Source organism: Salmo salar, chromosome ssa10 (assembly GCF_905237065.1).
Source record: "Salmo salar chromosome ssa10, Ssal_v3.1, whole genome shotgun sequence".
NCBI classification, from domain to species: Eukaryota; Metazoa; Chordata; class Actinopteri; order Salmoniformes; family Salmonidae; genus Salmo; species Salmo salar.
The window spans coordinates 17,029,215-17,053,127 of NC_059451.1; the positions used below are offsets into that span (position 1 = coordinate 17,029,215).

The window sequence follows — 23,913 nt, forward strand, 5'->3', positions numbered from 1 at the left end:
GCAAGGCTAGGTTGAAAATACTGTAGCTCGTGATCTCCACCTAAAAATGATCAAAAACAAAAGTCCTTACCATCACAAAAACAGAGATATAATGTAATTGGCTTAACAGACAACATTTCTATTAAAATAGTACTCAATTATAGGAATGAGTAATTGTTTACAAGTTGCTAGTTATCCCATAAAGCCATCACCGAAAACCACATATATTTTCATCTTGTTCTGTGGTTTGGTAACTTCCTATTCTATTGACAGACTCTGGCTGCACTGAAGACGTTGCATAGTTTGGAAAAGTGTGCGTCACCCGTTTCGCAATGGAGCCTTCAACCGCAGGGGGGGGTGCTGCGATACCACTCCGTTAAGGAAAATTTCCCATTGAAATGAATGACATCTGGTGCAACGCAACGGACTGCTCAGGCGGAATGTGAATGAGGCATAACTCCTTACCTCCACAGACTCATCAGACTCCAATGTCATCGACGGAGCGGACTCATACTGCTCAAGCTGTACCATATCTAAAAGAGCAGGGAAGAAAGATATGATTTAACAGCAATGCAATGATATTGATTGGTACTGGATATCTGTCTCAAGTGCGGGAAATTCAGGTCAGTGTTATGGCAAAAGATATACCAATACCTTCGAGGGGGTCGCGAGTCAAGCCCAGTTGGTTGATGATGTAACGTGGAATATCGGTCTTGATGCCCTGGCCCTCCTTGGCATGACCCTCGGCTGCCTCCAGCAGATGATAGAACTCTTCCGGGTCAAATTCCTGCCAATGACATCCAAGGGCCATTAGATTAGATTGGATTAAAGTGAATAAAATCACTTAGTCATGAAAGAGCTTATTGGCAATACAGTGGCTTAAAAACCAGCGACAAAACAGATTAAGAGAGACGGCTTTCCAACGCTCTCAACAGAATCAATCGCATTTTCAATCGGAATGAGATTTTCTCTCCGTCTCACCAGGCACTCGAGCAGCCTCGCCGGTCGGGATATGATGATGAGAATCTTCTTCACCAGCTGGGTGATGACAGATACCTCCTCGCTCTCCGAGCGATCATACGCCTGAAATGCAAAGCCAAAATGTTATCAGCTTCTGAACAGAGCACAACATGGAGATGATCAACTGTGTTGAAGACTCAGAGAGCTCAAAAACAGAGGAGCCTTTATATCTCTTTCACCATAGCAAGACCGCAACCACATAGCATTAAAGCCAACATACTACGTCCAAATCAACCTAGCTACCTGCAGCATGACCACAGAATGCATTACTTGCAGACATAGGCCCTGTCTAGAAAGAAACCCTAGCCCCTAGGCACTTCTGTAGATCTGAGAGGACTGAATAAGTAAAACGGCGATAATTCCACCCAGGTGCCTAGGGGGAAGGGGCAACGGGTTGTTCTTTGTTCTTCCGTGGATAATCAATTCCAGAGAATAATTTGTTCTACAGAACACAAAATCAGGAAGCAAATGGATCTTAAGCCCTCGCACTATGCATCATTATTGGCTACCCCAAGCATCACAATCAGGTACCTGGGCGGCAGGTAGCCAAGCGGTTAGAGTGTTGGCCCAGTAACCGAAAGGTCGCTAGTTTGAATCACAGAGCCGACTATTTGAAAAATCTGTTGATGTGCCCTTGAGCAAGGCACTTAACCCTTATTGCTCCAGGGATGCCGTTGATAATGGCTGGCCATGACCCCACTCTCTGAGGTTATCTCAGGGGCAGTTGGATTATGCAAAAAACACTGTGATGGAAAATTTGATCATGTGAAGAGACAGCCTTGAAAATGTTCATAAATAATCCTTGGTTCCTGCCTGTGCTTGGTAAAGATATGAGGGGTGGCGACATGACCCCCTCCTTAGGACCATCTGGCAGAATGCCAAGAATATGGTCTATAAGTAAAGATAGGAGACGGTGCCTGACAAATGCCCGGAATCAACCCAATGAACTATGCCTATGTAAGCAGTATATAAGAGATCTAACGGGACTGCCCCGGGGGAGCTCACTTCAAACCGGTACTTTATGCATCTAAGTTTGACTGTGACCTCTCCAGCCTGCTGTTAATAAACAATGATTCATTTAAGATTGACTTCGAGTGTCCTTGTGTAGAATTTCCACGACAACACATTTGAAATAAGACAAATATAAGCACCCACCAAATTATTATTATGTTTTAGTTTGATTCACTTTTGATTCGCTGTCCTTCTGAGGCCAGTTGCAAGTGACTGGACAGCTGGGTCACAATGTACAGACACCAGACCTGGGTTCAAATACATGTGTATTTGAGTATTTTCAAATAGTGTGGCCGAAATCTACTACTGCTATTTGAAGTATTTTCAAATAATTTCCTATTTAGCCTAATACTTATTAGGGTCAAATGCATTGGAGTATTTATTTGTATTCGAAAATACACTGTGTATTTGAGTATTTTCAAATACATGCCAAAACTTTCCTAGTGTATTTCAAAATACGTTCCAATATTCAACTACTTGTATTTTCCAAAGAAATTATCTGAATACTTACTTTTAAATGTATGTGAAAGTAATCGAAATAATTGAAATAGTATTTGAACTCAGGTCTGATACACACACACACAAAGAGGACGATTAACTACACTGAACAAAAATATAAACGCAAAATGTAAAGTGTTGGTCCCATTTTTCATGAGCTGAAATAAGATCCCACAAATATTCAATATGCACAAAAATATTATTTTTCTAAAATTTTGGCCACAAATTTGTTTACATCCCTGTAAGTGAGCATTTGTCCTTTGCCAAGATAATCCATCCACTTGACAGGTGTGGCATATCAAGAAGCTGATTTAACCACATGATCATTACACAGGTGCACCTTGAGCTGGGGACAATAGAAGGTCACTCTAAAATGCGCAGTTTTGTCACACAACACAATGCTACAGATGTCTCAAGTTGAGGGAGCGTGCCATTGGCATGCTGACTGCAGGAATGTCCACCAGAGCTGTTGCCAAATAATTGAATGTTCATTTCTCTACAATAAGCCACCTCCAACATCATTTTAGAGAATATTTCAGTATGCCCAACTGTCCTCACAACCACAGACCACGTGCATGACGTCGTGTGGGCGAGTGGTTTGCTGATGTCAACGTTATGAACACGGTGCCCCATGAATGCACAGAGATACCGTGACGAGATCTTGAGGCCCATTGTCGTGCCATTCATCCGCCGCCATCACCTTATATTTCAGCATGATAATGCATGGCCCCATGTCGCAAGGACTTGTACACAATTCCTGGAAGCTGAAAATGTTCCAGTCATTCCATGGTCTGCATACTCACCAGACATGTCACCCATTGAGCAAGCTTGGGACGCTCTGGATCGACGTGTACGACAGCGTGTTCCAGTTCCCGGCAATATACAGTAACTTCACACAGCCATTGAAGAGGAGTGGGACAACATTCCACAGGCCACAATCAACAGCCTGATCAACTCTATGCGAAGGAGATTTTGCGCTGCATGATGCAAATGGTGGTCACACCAGATACTGACTGGTTTTCTGATCCACGCCCCTACCTTTTTTTTAAAAAAGGTATCTGTGACCAACAGATATATCTACATTCCCAGTCATGTAAAATCCATAGGTTAGGGCCAAATACATTTATTTCAATTGACTGATTTCCTTATATGAACTGTAACTCAGTAAGATATTTGAAATTGTTCCATGTTGCGTTTATGTTTTTGTTCACTACATTTACCACCCGTTACATAAAGTGAGTTTGCCTTCAAGGAAAACTGTCTGCTTGGGTTAGAGTGGTGAGAGCAAGACTGAGTTTCGATATAAGGGGAACTCTGGGGAAGAGAATGCACGCTGCTCTGGATAGAGGAGCTCTGGATAGAGGAGCAACCCCACGGAGCCACATGAGAAAGCCTCAGTCATGCTGTGGCCTCCGTGAGGGCAAATTTGATCCCTTAATAACAAAACAAGCCAAGGCAATGAGGACGAACGTCTGAAAAGGGAGGAGAAAAGCGATGTGTCCTTAACAGATGTGTGAAATGTGGGCAGAAATATTACACACACACACACACACACACACACACACACACACACACACACACACACACACACACACACACACACACACACACACACACACACACACACACACACACACACACACACACACACACACACACACACGTATCCCCAAGAAAATGCATCAGACAGGACGTTACATCAACAAAGGAGAATATTCCTTGGCTGTATTCTGAGGGCCTCCTGATTCAAACGGTGAGTCCTCATCCTTGGCTGCACTAGCTAAACCATACAAATAACATGCCATCCAAAAACAACTTATTTATTCCTCAGGGGGTTGACATATCATATGCAAATCATAAAACAACTGGATGCCCAAGGGTAGTCTGAGGAAACACATTTTAGACTCAAGTGCTGGCAGTTATTGTCCGATCACACTGATAAACCTAGACGCAAAAGATATTTGTGGATATCCCACCTCGTGGAGCAGCTTCTCCAGTTTCTCCTGCAGCTCCACAAAGTAGCGTGAAGTGACCACGCCCGTGTGGGACTTGTCCAGGCAGTCTCGGACCAGCTCCACCAGCTGGTGCTGGATGAAGCCCAGCACGCCATCGGACAGTGGGAGGGTGCTGTCTGGGGAGCAGGCGGTGACGATATCCAGCAAGCGCTCTTCCATCTGTGCTGTGGCCTAAAGGGACAGCAAACACACACAACATTATACCCCAAAAAAACACACCTAAGCATTAGTTTAGTAAGATCAGAAATAGTGAAAATGCATTCAATCAAAGTCTGGAACCAAGTGCAATCCTCAGTAGCACCCAAAACAGGGTAGCCATGGTTAAGTGATCCTTCTGGAGCGCCCAATACTGCTAATTATCTTCAGACATGTTATGGCGACCATGGTTAGTCCAAGTGCAACGTTCAGAAAGTCAGATAAGTCAGAGTAATCACATTCCCCAGAAGCAGAGGGGAAATTAGCTTTCTGATTATGGCAAATACAAACAGACATTGCTTCCTGTACAACAAAAGGGGGAGGAGACAACATGACGTACCTTAGGGAACCGTTCTTTGTAAACATGGTTCATCATGACGACCTCATTGTCGAATGAACCCATTGTTCTTCCGGGGCTAAAACAGAAAAGGACACAGATCTTGTCAATGTTTATTATTCCAATCCAACCAAATGGACTGGCAGAGCTCGCAAAAATCTGTGAAGCAGTCGGCATTGACAGTTCTTATTGGGTGGTTGCAATATTTTGAATAACGGCTAAGATGATCATCCCAAGTGAAGATTCATTGTGGAATAGTGAATGTGCAACATTCAGACAAAGATACAAATCTAATCCCTTCAAAACATCTAATCGACACATTTTATTTTGCTTCCAAACTCATTTCCTGTTTCACTTTGCTGCTTTAGATTATTTTTTTGAACTCTTCAGTATTAGGTAAGAGAACAGCTGGTGTAAGACACGGACCACATCTACACTGTCTGTCTGGCCCATGTAACAGACCAACAGGCCCTTCCCTCTCACGTTGTCCCGCCTAATCTCATTGTCCAAGAGTTAGGGGTACGGTGCAGAAATGCATCCCAGCCACAGACCCATTCAGCGCAATGAAAGAGGCTTCTGTTGCAGCAGATGGCAGCCTGACCACCACACACTGCAGCCCGCCCCCTCCCCCTAACTCACCCCCTGAGAACCTCCAGCCTAGCTGGTCCCCGCAGTGCTCTGCACCCACCCACCTACGCACTGCACGCCATGCCACGACAACACAGGGAGCTCGGGCGGAACATGGTACACAACACTGCTCGCCTTAAGCCACGCAGCTGCACCACCTCTGCGTCCTAACCTATGCTTAATCTGACCCTACGAGAGTCCCACAAATTGGTGCAGTATGTTACTTATTACAAAACAGGCTCATTTTCTACAATATTATACCACACTAGAACAGTGAAGGTGGGAACTGCAATCCCACTGTGTAGTGAGTTTAGCTAGAGGTCAAATTGAGTCTTACTGAACATTAGCAACTGCAAAATACTTTAGCTTTACTTTGTTACAGGACTGAATACATTTTGACTGACCACACTGTCAGAACTAGTAGCAGGGTTGGATTGTATGAAGCAGGATCAATAACTAGCTAACGCATTGATTCTGCTTTGTGAAACAGCCCCCAGGTAAGGGGATGTAGATGAATACATTGTCTCCATTCGTCAGTTCACTGTGTAAATACTCCACTGACTCATGCTCTCGGCCACACCTAAGTTCTATATCGCAACACAAAGGGAGGCGAGTTAATTAAGAACCAGGCAAAACAATGAGATCCTGGTACGGTACAGTCAAATCTAGGTTTGACTTAATACATTGTTTTTGAAGATGTTCCAATTTGCATGTAATACATTTCCAGGTCTGATAAAACATTTTAAAAATCCACAAAAATGTACGTAAGGGTGATGATGCATTAAATCTCATTTTGATGATATGGCACATTAAAGTTAAGGCGAGGGTTAACGGACGGCTACCTGAGGCTGCGGGACCGAGGGCGCATGATCGGTGAGGGTCGCACTTCCTCGTCGGTCACGCTCTCTGAGCTGCGGAAGTGCTTGAACAGGAAGTGGAGCTCGTCTTGAGTGGGCTGGTAGGGGAGCTGGTGCAGGCGCTCCTGGGAAGAGGAGGAGGACTGGAGGAAAATTAGTACTTTTAACATTCAAACGCCAACACTTATTCCTGAAGGATGGAGGATCAGTATCATAATTAGGACAAGAGAATGGTTATTTTTTGTGGCTTTTGAGGCTGAGTACATTATTTTCCTGATTATTTTTATGAGATGAAAGGCAATCTGGCAATCTGTCAGATGTTTTGCCCCATGGGTCCTGAATAGCAGTAGATCATGGTGACTTGGCCTGCTGCATCTGTGATGCCCCTTTTCTGCCTGCTCATACAGAGGTCACTGAGGATCACTGAAAGGCCTATTGTCCCAGTCTGACCTTGCCGCATATGCCGACCTTTCCCTTATAAAACTACTCACAAATGGAAGAACACATGGCCTGTTCTCATCTTAGACCCTCATCTAATTTTTGCACCACCACCCTTCTCCTTCAGAATGGAGACCTTTGATTTTCAGTTTTTTTTCAACCTAATTCAGCCTTGAGACAATTTTTTTCTTGAGCGGATGGTCAGGGGGCCGGAACATAATTACAAATAATCTGAAGACTGCAAATCGAAAGCAATAAGTCCAAACATACAGTGCACTCGGAAAGTATTCAGACCCCTTGACTTTTTCCCGCTTTTTGTTACGCTACAACATTATTCTAAAATGGATTAAAATGTTTTTTTAACTCATCAATCTACACACAATACTGCATAATGACAAAGTAAAAACAGGTTTTTAGAAATGTTTGCTAATTTATTACAAATAAAAAATGTAAATAACACATTTACATAAGTATTCAGACCCTTTACTCAGTACTTTGTTGAAGCACCTTTGGCAGCGATTACAGCCTCGAGTCTTCTTGGTTATGACATTACAAGCTTGGCACACCTGTATTTGGGGAGTTTCTCCCATTCTACTCAGCAGATCCTCTCAAGCTCTGTCAGGTTGGATAGGGAGCGTCGCTGCACAGCTATATTCAGGTCTCTCCAGAGATGTTCGAGGTCCTGAGCACTCTGGAGCAGGTTTTCATCAAGGATCTCTCTCTACTTTGCTGCGTTCATCTTTCCCTCGATTCTGACTAGTCTCCCAGTCTCTGCCGCTGAAAAACATCCCCACAGCATGATGCTGTAACCAACATGCTTCACCGTAGGAATGGTGCCAGGTTTCCTCCAGACATGACGCTTGGCATTCAGGCCAAAGAGTTCGATCTTGGTTTCATCAGACCAGAGAAAATTGTTTCTCATGGTCTGAGAGTCCTTTAGGTGCCTTTTGGCAAACACCAAGCAGGCTTTCGTGCCTTTTACTGAGGAGTGGCTTCTGTCTGGAATAAAGGCCTGTCTGGTAGAGTGCTGCAGAGATGGTTGTCCTTTTGGAAGGTTCTCCCATCTTCCCAGAGAAACTCTGGAGCTCTGTCAGTGTGAGCATTGTGTTCTTGGTCACCTCCCTGACCAAGGCCCTTCTCCCCCGATTGCTCAGTTTCTTCCATTTAAGAATGATGGAGGCCACTGTGTTCTTGGCGACCATCAATGCTGCAGAAATGTGTTGGTACCCTTCCCCAGATCTGTGCCTCGACATAATCCTTTCTCTGAGCTCTTAGGACAATTCCTTCAACCTCGTGGCTTGGTTTTTGCTCTTGACATGCAATGTCAACTGTGGGACCTTATATAGACAGGTGTGTGCCTTTCCAAATCATGTCCAATCAATTGAATTTACCACAGGTGTACTCCAATCAAGTTGTAGAAACATCTCAAGGATGCTCAATAGAAACAGGATGTATTCAGACCCATAGCAAAGGATCTGAATACATACACAAATAAGGTATTTCTCTTTTTTATTTTTAATAAAAACCTGTTTTTGCTTTGTCATTATTGGATATTGTGTGAAGATTGATGTGGATGTATATATTTTTTTTATCTATTTTCGAATAAGGCTGTAACATAACAAAATGTGGAAAAAGGGAAGTGGTCGGAACACTTTCCCGAATGCACTGTATATAATACCTGACTAAAACAATCATTTTGAACCTTGCTGACATTTGTATACAATATATCTCTCAATTATGCGTGGGAATAATTTGGAACAGATTTCCAAAATGTAAATCACTTGGAGCTGATTTTCTGGTGTTTTCACAGTTGTATTTAAAAAAATTAAATCACACGCGGGCCGAATTAGGCTGCCAGTTTGTGAACCCTGTCCTACTGTCTCACGCAGCACGTATAGAGTGAAAAGGTACCAGGTTTATCCTCACTAGGGTAGGGGGCACTATTTTCACCTCCGGATAAAAAGCGTGCCCAAAGTAAACTGCCTGCTACTCAGGCCCAGAAGCTAGGATATGCATATAATTGGTAGATTTGGATAGAAAACTCTAAAGTTTCAAAAACTGTTAAAATATTGTCTGTGAGTATAATAGAACTGATATGGCAGGCGAAAACCTGAGGAAAATCCATCCAGGAAGTGCCATTATTTTTGAAATGGCTGTTTTTCCAATGAAAGCCCCATTTAAAGGGATAGGACCCAGATTCCGTTTCCTATGGATTCCACTAGTTGTGAACAGTCTTTAGACATTGTTTCAGGCTTTTATTCTGAAAAATTAGGGCGAATGACCACTTTGAGTGAGCGGATAGTGGGATGTCCCCAGAGCTGTTTTCTGCGCCCGACCGAGAGCGCGCCTTCCTTGTTTTTCTTTTATATTGAGGACACTATTGTCCGGTTGAAATATTACCAATTATTTCGGCTAAAAACAACCTGAGGATTGATTATAAACATCGTTTGACATGTTTCTACGAACTTTACCGGTACTATTTGGAATTTTCGTCAGCCTGTTGTGACTGCCTTTGAGCCATTGGATTACTGAACAAAACGCGCCAACAAAACGGAAGTTTTTGGATATAAAGAGGGAATTTATCGAATATTGTGTAACTAGGAGTCTTATGAGTGCAACCATATGAAGATCATCAAAGGTAAGTGATACATTTTATTGCTATTCCTGACTTTTGTGACTAATCTACTTGGCTGGTATGTAATGTTTTGTGTGCTGGGCGCTGTCCTCAGATAATCGCATGGTATGCTTTCGCCGTAAAGCCTTTTTGAAATCTGACACCGCGGTTGAATTAACAAGAAGTTAATCTTTAAGCCGATGTATAACACTTGTATGTTTTATGAATTTTTATTATGAGTATTTCTGTTTTTGAATTTGGCACTCTGCAATTTCACCGGATGTTGGCCAGGTGGGATGGTAGCATCCCACACCCCTAGAGAAGTTATCTGTCTGTCAGAAACGTAGATGCTGGTGGATTTTTGAGCATGAGAGTTTGTATTAGGTTTGTTGGGGCGTATGGGGAGCAGAGGCCTAAACTCTCACCTGTCGCTATAAAGCCCCCACAGTTTTATTCTCTCATAGAATATTTGATGTTCACATCTTATTCTGTTAATTCTGTTCATGCTTAACCATGAACAATATCCGCAGGGTAAGTAAAAGATAAGATGAGGGCATTTAAGTGCGCACCCCTTCGGCACAGGAGCACTGATAACGCTCTTCGAAGCATCAAATCCTATTACGAGCACAAATACAGAACATTAGCTCATCACGTCACACTCAAATACATTCATGTACTATGGGCCCATTATCACTAGACCGCAGGCTAGGAGCCAAACATAAATGACTCATTCAGACACATGATGATTCAAGACGGGATTTGTCCCGTTTGATCACATGGTCACAGTGTTGTCTCTTTCAGCCACAGACGCATTTCTTATCCTATTCAGATCTTGTTGAATGGTTTATATGGTGTTGTGAAACTGCAGTTTGATATGGACCCTGTGGGAGCTGGGTGAGGGTTAGAGACTTACAGAGACTGTGGAACTGGGCGGGTTGCTTCCATAGCCGGAGGAGGGGAGGGACGCTAATGACCATCTTCTGCCTTCCGCTCTGGAGAAAAACAGACATTGTTATGTTACCTTGTACATTTGCATATCATATCAACTGCCTTATGACACGTTACGTCTTCCCCGCACTACACTGAAAGCCTTGTGTCTTGCTATTACTCTGTTCTTCGTGATGTAATATGCATTCGGGGATTGTGTAATGTAATTACTATGCACTTACAATGTACAGTCAGGTCCATAATTAATGGCACCCTTGATAAAGATGAGCAACCAAGACTGTATCAAATAAATAATACTAATACTGAGCTATACTGTATGCTCAAAAATGTGAGAAATTATATTATTTTATACTAATACAATTGCTCCGAGGAATAGATTGTTTAACAAGTAATCAAACAAATCTAAAGAAGATAGGGGTCAAAATTATTGGCGCCCATGTTTTCAAGACTCCAGCACCCTCCCTTTGCGAGGATAACAACACTGAGCCTTCTTCTAAAACGTTTTATGAGATTTGAGAACACGTTGGGAGAGATCTTAGACCATTCCTCCATACAGAATCTTTCCAGATCCTTGATATCCTTCGTCTGCTCTTATGGACTGCCCTCTAATTCAAACCACAGGTTTTCAATGGGGTTCAACTCCGGAGACTGAGATGGCCATTGCAAAATGTTGATTTTGTGGTCAATTAACCATTTCTTTGTACTTGGGGTTATTGTCTTGCTGGAAGAGCCACTTGCTGCCAACTGTCACCCTCCTGGCAGAGGCAACCAGGTTTTTGTCTAAAATGTCCTGGTACTTGGTAAAGTTCATGGTGCCGTTTCTAAAGTCCCCTGTATCGAGGACCTGTGTGGTTCTGGTACTGGTTCCGACTGACATTTTCACTTATAAATTGATCTGTGGCTTGCATTCAGCGGTAGCCCTGGTTCTCACGGACTCATGAGTCTATCTCTTCCGCCTGTGTAGGATGTGAAATCTGACAGCACTTAAAGCTGGGATTTCCCTCCTACCATTTCATTTCATCAATCAACTCCTGGCTGAACCCTACGTCACAGCCACTGACAAAGCACACGCCTGCAACCTTACATCGTAGCCAGCAGGAGAGTGGTTTCGTCGCTCGAACACATTCAGAGATCGATTTCTAGCCAACTTTATCAAAGTAATCTAAAATAGATTTTAAACAAAAAACACTTCCTGCATATGGTTCTGTTTTTCCAACGCCAAACCAACCACTGGTGTGTGTGGCCAAAGAGCTCTATTTTCATGTCATATGACCATAGCACCGGTTCCAATCCAAATGGCAATGCAGTTTCTCTCTGATGTTATGGCTATTTTGCTTTCACTGGTCCTGTGGCCAGTAAACGGCATCATTGACCTTAATAGCTCAATATAGCTGCAATATGGCTACAATAATAGCTGCAATATAGCTTAGTGTTTATATTTTACGCAAGGTATTTTTTGCTGTTCTTTATCAAGGGTGCAAATAATTACGGACCTGACAGTATCTGGGCTGATGAAGGACATGGGGATTTGATCTTTTCAGAAAAAGTGGTAACCAAATAGAGGCAAGGCAGGAGAAAGGCATGAAGGACAATAGGATAAGAGAAAAACCTACCTGTCAGCGCGAGCCATGTGGCTGAGGTCACGACAGCAGGAGAAGCAAGAGAGAGATTACAGGGGAACATTTTAACCTGTTACAGGTTAAGTTTGCATCTTTCTACAGTCTCATGCTTAGATTGAACATGACTGCGATAGTGAGCCACTGACCTGTGACATTTCAGTTGACGAATGAAGTCTGACACAATTGGCTAATGTGTCAGCCTTCATTTGTCTAGCATGGGGAGTACAGGTTCAACATGAATTCAAAGAGCAAAAAAAAATGCTGTAGCACTTATTTGCTCTTTCTAAAAACCAGGGATACGGGCAACGGAAATGATCAGGGGGCTGAAATTATAAAGGGTCTTATCATTTCAGTGCAGTTCTTTTTCAGCCCATATCAAATTTCCAGAGACATTGTGTAAAACCATATATTTTCCTATCAAATCTGGGTTTAAGAAAAATTGGTTATGCACATTTCTCTACATGTTGCATAACCAATAATGAGTTGCCATCAGGAATCAAAGCCAGGGTTGTGAATAAAGGGATGTTGAGTAACTGCGAACACACTGCTGGCCAAATGTGGTTTTAAAGCGGATCAAAATTAAAGCCTACTAAAAACAAATTGTTCCAGCTTAAAGGATTCAGCAGCTCCTAGTTGAACGTTCTGACTTTTCCAGCCCGAAAACAGTTTCCTGATGGCAACAGTTGTCGACAGTCTTCAACATTGGGTACATCTTCTTAATGAGAAAACATTGGAATAAGAATGATTTGGTATAAATCCACATCCCATTATTGGTTTCTGCAATGTCTTGATTTCTGTGTGGAAACATGTCTGGATGTTTAAAAAATGTCTGATGTTTGCGGGTATCTGTTCGTATATGAAGTTCTCTTGTTTTTATGTTCACCTGCCCGGGGACTGCAACACATATTTTCTCACGTATACTGAGACTAAAGTTTTTGTTGTGCATTGTCACCACTCAAATAAACGTAACAAATAAACATATTTTATAAATACAAAAAAACGATTTTATATTGAAATATCCTTTCACACACACACACACACACACACACACACACACACACACACACACACACACACACACACACACACACACACACACACACACACACACACACACACACACACACACACACACACACACACACACACACAGCATCTGAGTGAAGCAGGAAGCTAACCTAGCAGGAAGGATGTGATCTCCACTATGACTCAACCAACCATCCAACCACAGCCTCCAGCTCTCTGCTTTATTTATAGTGCCTTCAGAAAGTATTCACACCTCTGGACTTTTTACACATGTTGTGTTACAGCTTGAACTTAAAATGGATTAAAATTAGATTTTGTGTCACTGGCCTGGTATTATGTTTTGAGACATTTCTACAAATTATTTAAAAATGAAAAGCTGAAATGTCTTGAGTCAATAAGTATTCATCCCCTTTGTTATGGCAAACCTAAATAAGATCAGGAGTAAAAATGTGCTTAACAAATCACATAATACGTTGCATGGATTCCCTCTGTGTACAATAATAGTGTTTAACGTGATATTTGAATGACTATGTCATCTCTGTGCACCACACATACAATTATCTGTAAGGTCCCTCAGTCGAGCAGTGAATTTTAAACACAGATTCAACCACAAAGACCAGGGAGGTTTTCCAATGCCTCACAAAGAAGGGCACCTATTGGTAGATGGGTAAAAAAAATAATACATACATTGATTATCCCTTTGAGCATGGTGAAGTTATTCATTACACTTTGGATGGTGTATCAATACACCCAGTCACTACAAAGATATAGGCTTCCTTCCTAACTCAGTTGCCAGAGAGGAAGGGACTCTAACGGCTGTGATAGGAGAAAACTGAGGATGGATCAACATTGTAGTTACTCCACAATACTAACCTAATTAACAGAGGGAAAAGAAGGAAGCCTGTACAGAATAAGAAATGTTCCAAAACATGCATGCCGTTTGTACCACTCTCCATATTTACAAGTATAGGGGTGGCTGCATCATGTTATGGGTATGCTTGTAATCGTTAAAGACTGGGGAGTTTTTGGCATAAAAAAAGGGCCTTAGACAGAGGAGGAAAATGGCCCTTAGAATTCAGACAAACACACACAAATAAACATCCAGAGAGCTTAAGTATAACCAGCTAAGGGTTTTTTTTTTTTTTTTAATGTCCTCAGCAATCTACACACATCACCCCATAAAGACAAAGCGAAAACAGGTTTTTATTTACATAAGTATTCAGACACTTTGCTATGAGACTCGAAATTGAGCTCAGGTGCATCCTGTTTCCATTGATCATCTTTGAGCTATTTCTCCAATATCATTGGAGTCCACCTATAGTAAATTGAATTGATTGGACATAATATGGAAAGGCACACACCTGTCTATATAAGGTCCCACAGTTGACAGGGCATGACAGAGCAAAAACCAAGCCATGAGGTAGAAGGAATTGTCGGTAGAGCTCTGAGACAGGATTGTGTCCAGGCACAGATCTGGAGAAGGGTACCAAAAAATGTCTACAGCATTGAAGTTCCCCAAGAACACAGTGGCCTCCATTGTTCTTAAATGGAAGAAGTTTGGAACCACCAAAACTCTTTCTCGAGCTGTTAGCCCAGCCAACCTGAGCAATCGGGGAGAAGGGCCTTGGTCAGGGAGGTGACCAAGAACCCGATGGTCATTCTGACAGAGCTCTAGAGTTCCTCTGTGGAGATGGGAGAACCTTCCAAAAGGACAACCATCTCTGCAGCACTCCACCAATCAGGCCTTTATGGTAGAGTGACTACACGGAAGCCACTCACCAGTAAAAGGCACATGACAGCCCGCTTGCAGTTTGTCAAAAGGCACCTAAAGACTGTAAGACCATGAGAAACAAGATTCTCTGGTCAGATGAAACAAACATTGAGAGGATCTCCAGAGAAGAATGGGAGAAACTCCCCAAATACAGGTGTGCTAAACTTGTAGCGTCATACCCAAGAAGACTCAAGGCTGTAATCGCTGCCAAAGGTGCTTCAACAAAGTACTGAGTAAAGGGTCTGAATAATTATGAAAATGTGATATTTCAGGGGGTTTTTGTAATAAATTAGCAAACATTTCTAAAAACCTGTTTTTGCTTTGTCATTATTGGGTAATGTGTGTAGATTGAAGAGGGGGAAAAAACAATTTAATCCATTTTAGAATAAGGCTGTGACACATTGTGGAAAAAGTCAAGGGGTCTGAATACTTTCCAAATGCACTGTATGTCTGGATTTGATCAGCATGAAAATTCAAACCTGATGCTACCTGAGCCATATATTAAATACATTTTATGAGCCCATAGATGTAGCTAGCTATATGCTCTCTTGGGTAAATAAATGTAACTAGCTCCAGCAGGCTAATCTTTCTGAGTGTGAACTGTATTACTGTACTGTATTATATGGACTGGAATTACGCACATTGTTCAAACCATGATAAAGCTGAAAGAACATGCGATTCTGGTGCACCAGAAAGTATATGCTAGAGAATTTGATTACAATTGTGAAATATAATAGGGCATATTTGTATAATCAGTAGGCTGACGAATATATACCTTTCATATTTCCCCTAATGTTATTGGCCTACCTCCTCTTTCTCTCTCTATTGTTGCGTCATTCTTTCCTCACTTTCAACAGTTTTATTGTCCTTATCTTCATCATTCTAATGACATGCTTGAATAATATAGGACTAGAATTAAACGCAGACGGCTTTCACCTCTCTTCACGAAGATTTAATGGTTATGGGTCTGAATAAATAACTGCAATAGCCTACCGCCATCGCGTGTACGCTCTTCTTTCAAACTACCAGAGTTCTGTTGGCTGCTGTATTTAACGTTCAGCAAAAAAAAGAGCTTGCGCCCCTCTTCGAATAGTCTATTGGTATAAGAAATGCTAAAAAAAAAAGAATGTCCAGCAAGCTATTCTAGTCAAGCTTTTCCTGCATGGGACTCCAAGAGCTAAGGAGTGTTTTTTAACCTGTTAGGGCTAGGGGGCAGTATTGACACAGCCGGATAAAAAACGTACCCGATTTAATCTGGTTACTACTCCTGCCCAGTAACTAGAATATGCATATAATTATTGGCTTTGGATAGAAAACACCCTAAAGTTTCTAAAACTGTTTGAATGGTGTCTGTGAGTATAACAGAACTCATATGGCAGGCCAAAACCTGAGAAGATTCCATGCAGGAAGTGGCCTGTCTGACAAATTGTGTTTCATCTTGGCTCTTTTTATTGAAGACTGAGGATCTTTGCAATAACGTGACACTTCCTACGGCTCCCATAGGCTCTCAGAGCCCGGGAAAAAGCTGAACGATATCGAGGCAGGCTCTGGCTGAAACACTTTATCGCTTTTGGCAAGTGGCCGATCAGAGTACTATGGGCTTAGGCGCGTGCCCGAGTCGACCGAATGCTTTATTTTCTTTTGTCTGTTTACCTAAACGCAGATTCCCGGTCGGAATATTATCGCTTTTTTATGAGAAAAATGGCATAAAAATTGATTTTAAACAGCGGTTGACATGCTTCGAAGTACGGTAATGGAATATTTAGAATTTTTTTGTCACGTATTGCGCCATGCTCGTCACCCTTATTTACCCTTTCGGATAGTGTCCTGAACGCACAAACAAAACGCCGCTGTTTGGATATAACTATGGATTATTTTGAACCAAACCAACATTTGTTATTGAAGTAGAAGTCCTGGGAGTGCAGTCTGACGAAGACAGCAAAGGTAATAACATTTTTCTTATAGTAAATCTGACTTTGATGAGTGCTAAACTTGCTGGGTGTCTAAATAGCTAGCCCTGTGATGCCGGGCTATCTACTGAGAATATTGCAAAATGTGCTTTCACCGAAAAGCTATTTTAAAATCGGACATATCGAGTGCATAGAGGAGTTCTGTATCTATAATTCTTAAAATAATTGTTATGCTTTTTGTGAACGTTTATCGTGAGTAATTTAGTAAATTCACCGGCAGTGTTCGGTGGGAATGCTAGTCACATGCTAGTCACATGCTAATGTAAAAAGCTGGTTTTTGATATAAATATGAACTTGATTGAACAAAACATGCATGTATTGTATAACATAATGTCCTAGGGTTGTCATCTGATGAAGATCATCAAAGGTTAGTGCTACATTTAGCTGTGGTTTGGGTTTATGTGACATTATATGCTACCTTGAAAAATGGGTGTCTGATTATTTCTGGCTGGGTACTCTGCTGACATAATCTAATGTTTTGCTTTCGTTGTAAAGCCTTTTTGAAATCGGACAGTGTGGTTAGATTAACGAGAGTCTTCTCTTTAAAATGGTGTAAAATAGTCATATGTTTGAAAAATAGAAGTTTTTGCATTTTTGAGGAATTTGAATAACGCGCCACGGGATTACACTGGCTGTTGAGTAGGTGGGACGCAAGCTTCCCACCTAGCCCATAGAGGTTAAGGAGAGGCCAGCGGAGCACAGGTGCATGCGTATTGCGCAAGAAATGGAGGCTAAAAGTCAGAAGCTTATTATGCATAAACCATTAACTAGCTAAATATAAGGCTAATACTGCATTGAATGTATTACCTGAAAGAGGTAGGCTAGGACAAATATATACACTGTATAGGGCTACATAGAGCTGCTTCCTGTGCTTGGCCCTCCTATGTAGAACATAATAAACGGCTCCCTATCCACCAGATGTGTACCAAACTCACTAGAAGTGGCAGTAGTAAAGCCTCTCTTGAAAAAGCCAAACCTTGACCCAGAAAATATAAAAACTAAAATCGGCCTATATCAAATCTCCCATTCCTCTCAAAAATGTTTGGAAAAGCTGTTGCGCAGCAACTCACTGCATTCCTAAAGACAAACAATGTATACGAAACGCTTCAGTCTGGTTTTAAACCCCATCATAGCCCTGAGACTGCACTCGTGAAGATGGTAAATTACCTTTTAATGGCGTCAGACCAAGGCTCTGCATCTGTCCTCGTGCTCCTAGACCTTAGTGCTGCTTTTGATACCATCAATCACCACATTCTTTTGGAGAGATTGGAAACCCAAATTGGTCTACACGGACAAGTTCTGGTCTGGTTTAGATCTTATCTGTCGAAAGATATCAGTTTGTCTCTGTGGATGGTTTGTCCTCTGACAAATCAACTGTAACTTTCGTTGTTCCTCAAGGTTCCGTTTTAGGACCACTATTGCCTTTCACTATATATTTTAACTCTTGATGATGTCATTCGGAAACATAATGTTAACTTTCATTGCTATGTGGACGATACACAGCTGTACATTTCGATGAAACATGGTGAGGCCCCAAAATTGGAAGCCTGTGTTTCAGACATAAGGAAGTGGATGGCGGCAAATGTTTTACTTTTGAACTCGAACAAAACAGAGATGCTAATTTTAGGTCCCAAGAAACAAAGAGGTCTTCTGTTGGATCTGACCATTAATCTTGATGCTTGTACCACAATTAAAACTGTGTAGAACCTCGGCGTTACTCTGGACCCTGATCTCTCTTTTGACGAACATATCAAGATTATTTCAAGGACAGCTTTTTTCCATCTATGTAACATTGCAAAAATCTGAAACTTTCTGTCTAAAACTTTATCCATGCTTTTGTCACTTCTAGATTAGACTGCAATTCTCTACTTTCCGGCTACCCGGATAAAGCACAAAATAAACTTCAGTTCATGCTAAACACGGCTGCTAGAATCTTGACTATAACCAAAGAATTTGATCATATTAATCCAGTGCTAGCCTCTCTACACTGGCTTCCTGTTAAGGCAAGGGCTGATTTCAAGGTTTTACTGCTAACCTACAAAGCATTACATGGGCTTGCTCCTACCTATCTTTCCGATTTGGTCCTGCCGTACATACCTACACGTACGCTACGGTCACAAGACGCAGGCCTCCTTACTGTCCATAGAATTTCTAAGCAAACAGCTGGAGGCAGGGCTTTTTCCTATGGAGCTCCATTTTTATGGAACGGTCTGCCTATCCATGTGAGAGACGCAAACTTGGTCTCAACCTTTAAGTCTTTATTGAAGACTCACCTCTTCAATAGGTCCTATGATTGAGTGTAGTCTGGCCCAGGAATGTGAATGTCAACGGAAAGGCACTGGAGCGACGAACCGCCCTTGCTGTCTCCGCCTGGCCGATTCCCCTCTCTGCACTGAGGTTCTCTGCCTCTAACCCTATTACGGGGCTGAGTCACTGGTGCTCTTCCATGCCGTCCCTAGGAGGGGTGCGTCACTTGAGTGGGTTGAGTCACTGATGTGATCTTCATGTCTGGTTTGGCGCCCCCCTTGAGTTTGTGCTGTGGGGGAGATCTTCGTGGGCTATACTTGGCCTTCTCTCAGGGTAGTAAGTTGGTGGTTTGACGATATCCCTCTAGTGTTGTGGGGGCTGTGCTTTGGCAAAGTGGGTGGGTATATATCCTGCCTGGTTGGCCCTGTCCTGGGGTATCGTCGGGCAGGGCCACAGTGTCCCCCGACCCGTCCTGTCTCAGCCTCCAGTATTTAAACTGCAATAGTTTATGTGTCGGGGGGCTTGGGTCAGTCTGCTTTATCTGGAGTATTTCTCCTGTTTTATCCGGTGTCCTGTGTGAATTTAAGTATGCTCCCTCTAATTCTCTCTCTCTTTACCGGACGTGCTACCTTGTCCCGGACCTGCTGTTTTCGACTCTCTCTCTACCGCACCTGCTGTCTCGACCTCTGAATGATTGGCTATGAAAAGCCAACTGACATTTACTCCTGAGGTGCTGACCTGTTGTACCCTCTTCAACCACTGTGATTATTATTATTTGACCCTGCTGGTCATCTATGAACGTTTGAACATCTTGGCCATTTAGTGTTATAATCTCCATCCGGCACAGCCAGAAGAGGACTGGCCACCCCTCAGAGTCTGGTTCCTCTCTAGATTTCTTCCTAGGTTCCTGCCTTTCTAGGGAGTTTTAGGCTGGACTTCTGTATAGCACTTTGTGACATCGGCTGATGTAAAAAAGGCCTTCATAAATACATTTCATTGATTGATTTCAATCTAGAATCGGATGATCTATTTTGGATGCAATATGAATGAAGTTGATGGAGAGAGAGAAAGACTGCGAGAGAGTGGTCGCCCATGCACAGATTTAAAGCAACAATATTCGAGTGATAGGCTGTGTTAAAACTCTGCAGCTGCAATGAAAAAAAGTATAATCTTTACAAGAGAAGCATATAACTTAACAGTTCAATTTCACGCCATGCTAGTCATAGAAATAATTTATTATAATTTACTGGTTTCTCACAGTTATTTATTCCAGGAAAAGGGAGTGGTTTTGGGCAGTAAATGTCGGTAAATGTCGGTAACAGGGTTTCCGCCATTCAACCCTACCACATACCTGCGAGCAAATGGGAAGTTGAGGGAGGCACTGGTGGACACATTTCGGGGGCTGTCTATGGGACTGCTTGCAGCTGAAAAGAAACAAGGGATGATTACCATCATTACAATTAATTAAGCTCGGATAATAAGAATAGGTAATTATAGTGATTGAAACCCTATTCATATTTTCAATAAGGACGAAGCAAACTGTATGGAGGCAAGTCTCAGGTACTGTAAGTAGCTAGACTGAATAATATCTCAAATAGGTCTGGTTTATGGTGCCAAACATAGCAGCAGTTACCATCAAAGGGCATTAATGGAGAGGAGGCTATGCGCTGTTGTAAAGTATAATTTTGTTTGTCTTTGACAGTGCCTGGACCTTTGTGTACTCGAGACACAAGAGTTCATTAACATGGGAGCATTTTGCTACCAATTAATTAAACTGTAAACATAATGAATGCTTAATTGTGCCCCCTAATCAGATAAGTCTCGACATGATAGAACTTGAAAGAGAATGTCTGCACATCTCTGGCATGTAGGGCCCTCGTACACAACTCTATTCATAGGGTGCACCTGCTTGACAACCAGAAGTGATACAGTGCCTTCAGAAAGTACTCATACCCCTTGACTCATTCCACAGCCTGAATTCAAAAGTTATTAAATATATTTTTTTTCTCACCCATCTACAGTACACACAATACCCCATAATGACAAAGTGAAAACATGCTCTTAGAAATGAAATACAGAAATCTCTCATTTACATAAATATTCACACCCCTGAGTCAATACATGTTACAGTAACCTTTGGCAGTGATTACAGCTGTGAGTCTTCCTGGGTAAGTCTCCAAGACCACACCTGGATAGTACAATATTTGCACATTATTATTTTTCAAATTCTTCAAGCTCTGGTTGTTGACCATTGCTAGACAGGCATTTTCAAGTCTCGCCATAGATTTTCAAGATTATTTAAGTCAAAACTGTAACTAGGCCACTCAGGAACATTCAATGGCATATTGGTAAGCAACTCCAGTGTATATTTGCCCTTGTGTTTAAGGTTATTGTCCTGCTGAAAGGTGAATTTGTCTCCCAATTTCTGTTGGAAAGCACACTGAACCAGGTTTTCCTCTAGGATTTTTCCAGTGCTTAGCTCTATTCCTTTTCTTTTTATCCTAAAAATCTCCCTAGTCCTTGCCGATGACAAGCATACACATAATATGATGCAGCCACCCCCATGCTTGAAAATATTACGAGTGGTACTCAGTGATGTGTTGTGTTGGATTTGCCCCAAACATAACGCTTTGTATTCAGGACTCAAAGTTTATTTCTTTGCCACATTTTTTTCAGTTTTACTTTAGTGACTTATTGCAAACAGGATGCATGTTTTGGAATATTTTTTATTCTGTACAGGCTTCCTTATTTTCACTCTGTCATTTAGGTTAGTATTGTGGAGTAAATACAATGTTGTTGATCCATCCTTAGTTTTCTCCTAACACAGCCAGGAAACTAACTGTTTTAAAGTCACCATTGGCTTCATGGTGAAATCCCTGGGCGGTTTCCTTACCCTCCGGCAACTGAGTTAGGCAGGGCGCCTGTATCTTTGTAGTAACTGGGTGTACTGATACACCATCAAAAGTGTAATTAATAACTTCACCATGCCCATAGGGATATTCAATGTCTGCTTTTTTCCCCAATAGGAATTGGAAAACCCTGGTCTTTGTGGTTGAATCTGTGTTCGTAATTAACTGCGCGACTTAAGGACCTTACAGATTATTGTATGTGGGGTACAGAAAATCATGTTAAACACTATTACTGAACACAGAGTGAGTCCATGCAGCTTATTATGTGACTTGTTAAGAGTTTTACTCCTGAACTTAATTTAGGCCTGCCATAACAAAGGGGTTCAATACTTATTGACTCAAGACATTTCAGCTTTAGATTTTTTATTAATTTGTCAAAATATCTGAAAACATAATTCCACTTTGACATTATGGGGCATTGCGTGTAGGCCAGTGACACAAAACCTCAATCTAATGCATTTTAAATTCAGGCTGTAACACAACAAAATGTGGAAAAAGTCAAGGGGTGTGAATACTTTCTGAAGGCACTGTATACACTCCCATTGATTCAAATGCTAAAGGGAAACACAAAAACCCACCCCTTTACCTAAGAGCCAATTTTTTTATTTTCTGACCAATAATGTGTATTTCTCCTCCTTTATTTTCTACAATCAGCACAGCATATATCGAAAAATGCTTTGCGGTCCCAATGATAGTGAGAGAAATCCAAAATACTGATACTTGCACTTGCTATGTTGTAGTAGGACAGCCTACTCTAAAACATTCAAACGTGTCAACGTGTAGGAATAGTTCTACATAGTGTACTACAGGCTACAAACATTGGAGACAAACTTCTGTTCCTGTGATGGTTCTTACCGGTGTGGACGGAGAGTGGCGAGAGAGGGCGTGACAGAGTGGGCGAAGGTGTCCCCAGGCCAAGACTCTTCCTGTTGCTGCTCCGGCAACTGTGGAACATAAACAGGAACAGAGATGTCAGTCACCAGCTACAAAACACTTCAGTCATCCATCTGGCAGTGCTTCAAACATGAGTTAGTTCCGCTATTCAAATAGCAATAGGAATAGTTCAAGTGATGTCATAAAAATGTCTTTAAGCACAGCAAATATACCAGTCTAAGCCAGAGGGGGGGAAAAGATCATAAAAAACTGGCTTGTTTCTATTCTGGGAGTGGCAAAGATGCAATGCTTTCAACATGAGTAATTGGCTATGACTAGCAAGCAATGCAGGGATTTTTCTGCCATTGAAATCCTTGGGCGGGCCACCTAAGCGGTTTTTGGGGTTGCCTAAGTCCAAACAGTGTAATAAACAAACGTTGTCTAAACGTAAACAACTAAAACAATATATAAAGTATGTAGAACAGATAATGGACACCTATATTATTTTATCATCTTTGAGAACTAAAAGCTAGACCGTCAGAATTGAAATTTCCAAAAACAATGAATTTAGCAGCATTCATTTTGTTTGAGCAAAAGAACACAGCATTATCTATGACATAATGCATAGAATTGCAGGAAACTAACTTTTAAACTGCAAAACTTATCTCTCAAAACTTCAATATAACCAAAATCAACACAATTGCAAATGGCTATTGTTATTAACTGTGAAGCAACAAAATATGAGGGTGAAACACTTATAACAAAACATCCACTAAAAATCTACCACTTTGAGCATAGGCCTATGTACATCAACAGGAGGCATACTCACAGACAGAGAGTCAGACAGTTTATTATAAAAACTGTGAGAGGAGGAGTCAAGTAAATCATCTCATCGATTTTAGCAGAATGGGCACCATAAGGGTCAATAAAGGACAGATGAGCATCACTTAGAGTGACCT

General features: G+C 41.8%; 1 protein-coding gene across 6 annotated transcripts in view; it reads right to left on the bottom strand.

Annotated features, from left to right (window-relative positions):
• Nucleotides 1-23,913, bottom strand: part of mast3b (microtubule associated serine/threonine kinase 3b) — a 53,009-nt gene that overhangs the window by 11,305 nt on the left and 17,791 nt on the right. For 3 of the 6 annotated variants that reach the window (XM_014216097.2, XM_014216094.2, XM_014216096.2), the window contains 10 exons: nt 22,937-23,025; nt 20,524-20,596; nt 12,153-12,173; nt 10,505-10,583; nt 6,525-6,682; nt 5,059-5,134; nt 4,485-4,694; nt 961-1,062; nt 634-766; nt 445-512 (listed from right to left, as the gene is read on the bottom strand). In XM_014216097.2, coding sequence (XP_014071572.1) covers nt 445-512; nt 634-766; nt 961-1,062; nt 4,485-4,694; nt 5,059-5,134; nt 6,525-6,682; nt 10,505-10,583; nt 12,153-12,173; nt 20,524-20,596; nt 22,937-23,025 — 1,009 coding nt within the window. The remainder of the gene's footprint in view (nt 1-444; nt 513-633; nt 767-960; nt 1,063-4,484; nt 4,695-5,058; nt 5,135-6,524; nt 6,683-10,504; nt 10,584-12,152; nt 12,174-20,523; nt 20,597-22,936; nt 23,026-23,913) is intronic. The other 3 variants (XM_045687407.1, XM_014216095.2, XM_045687406.1) reach the window with 1 other exon arrangement.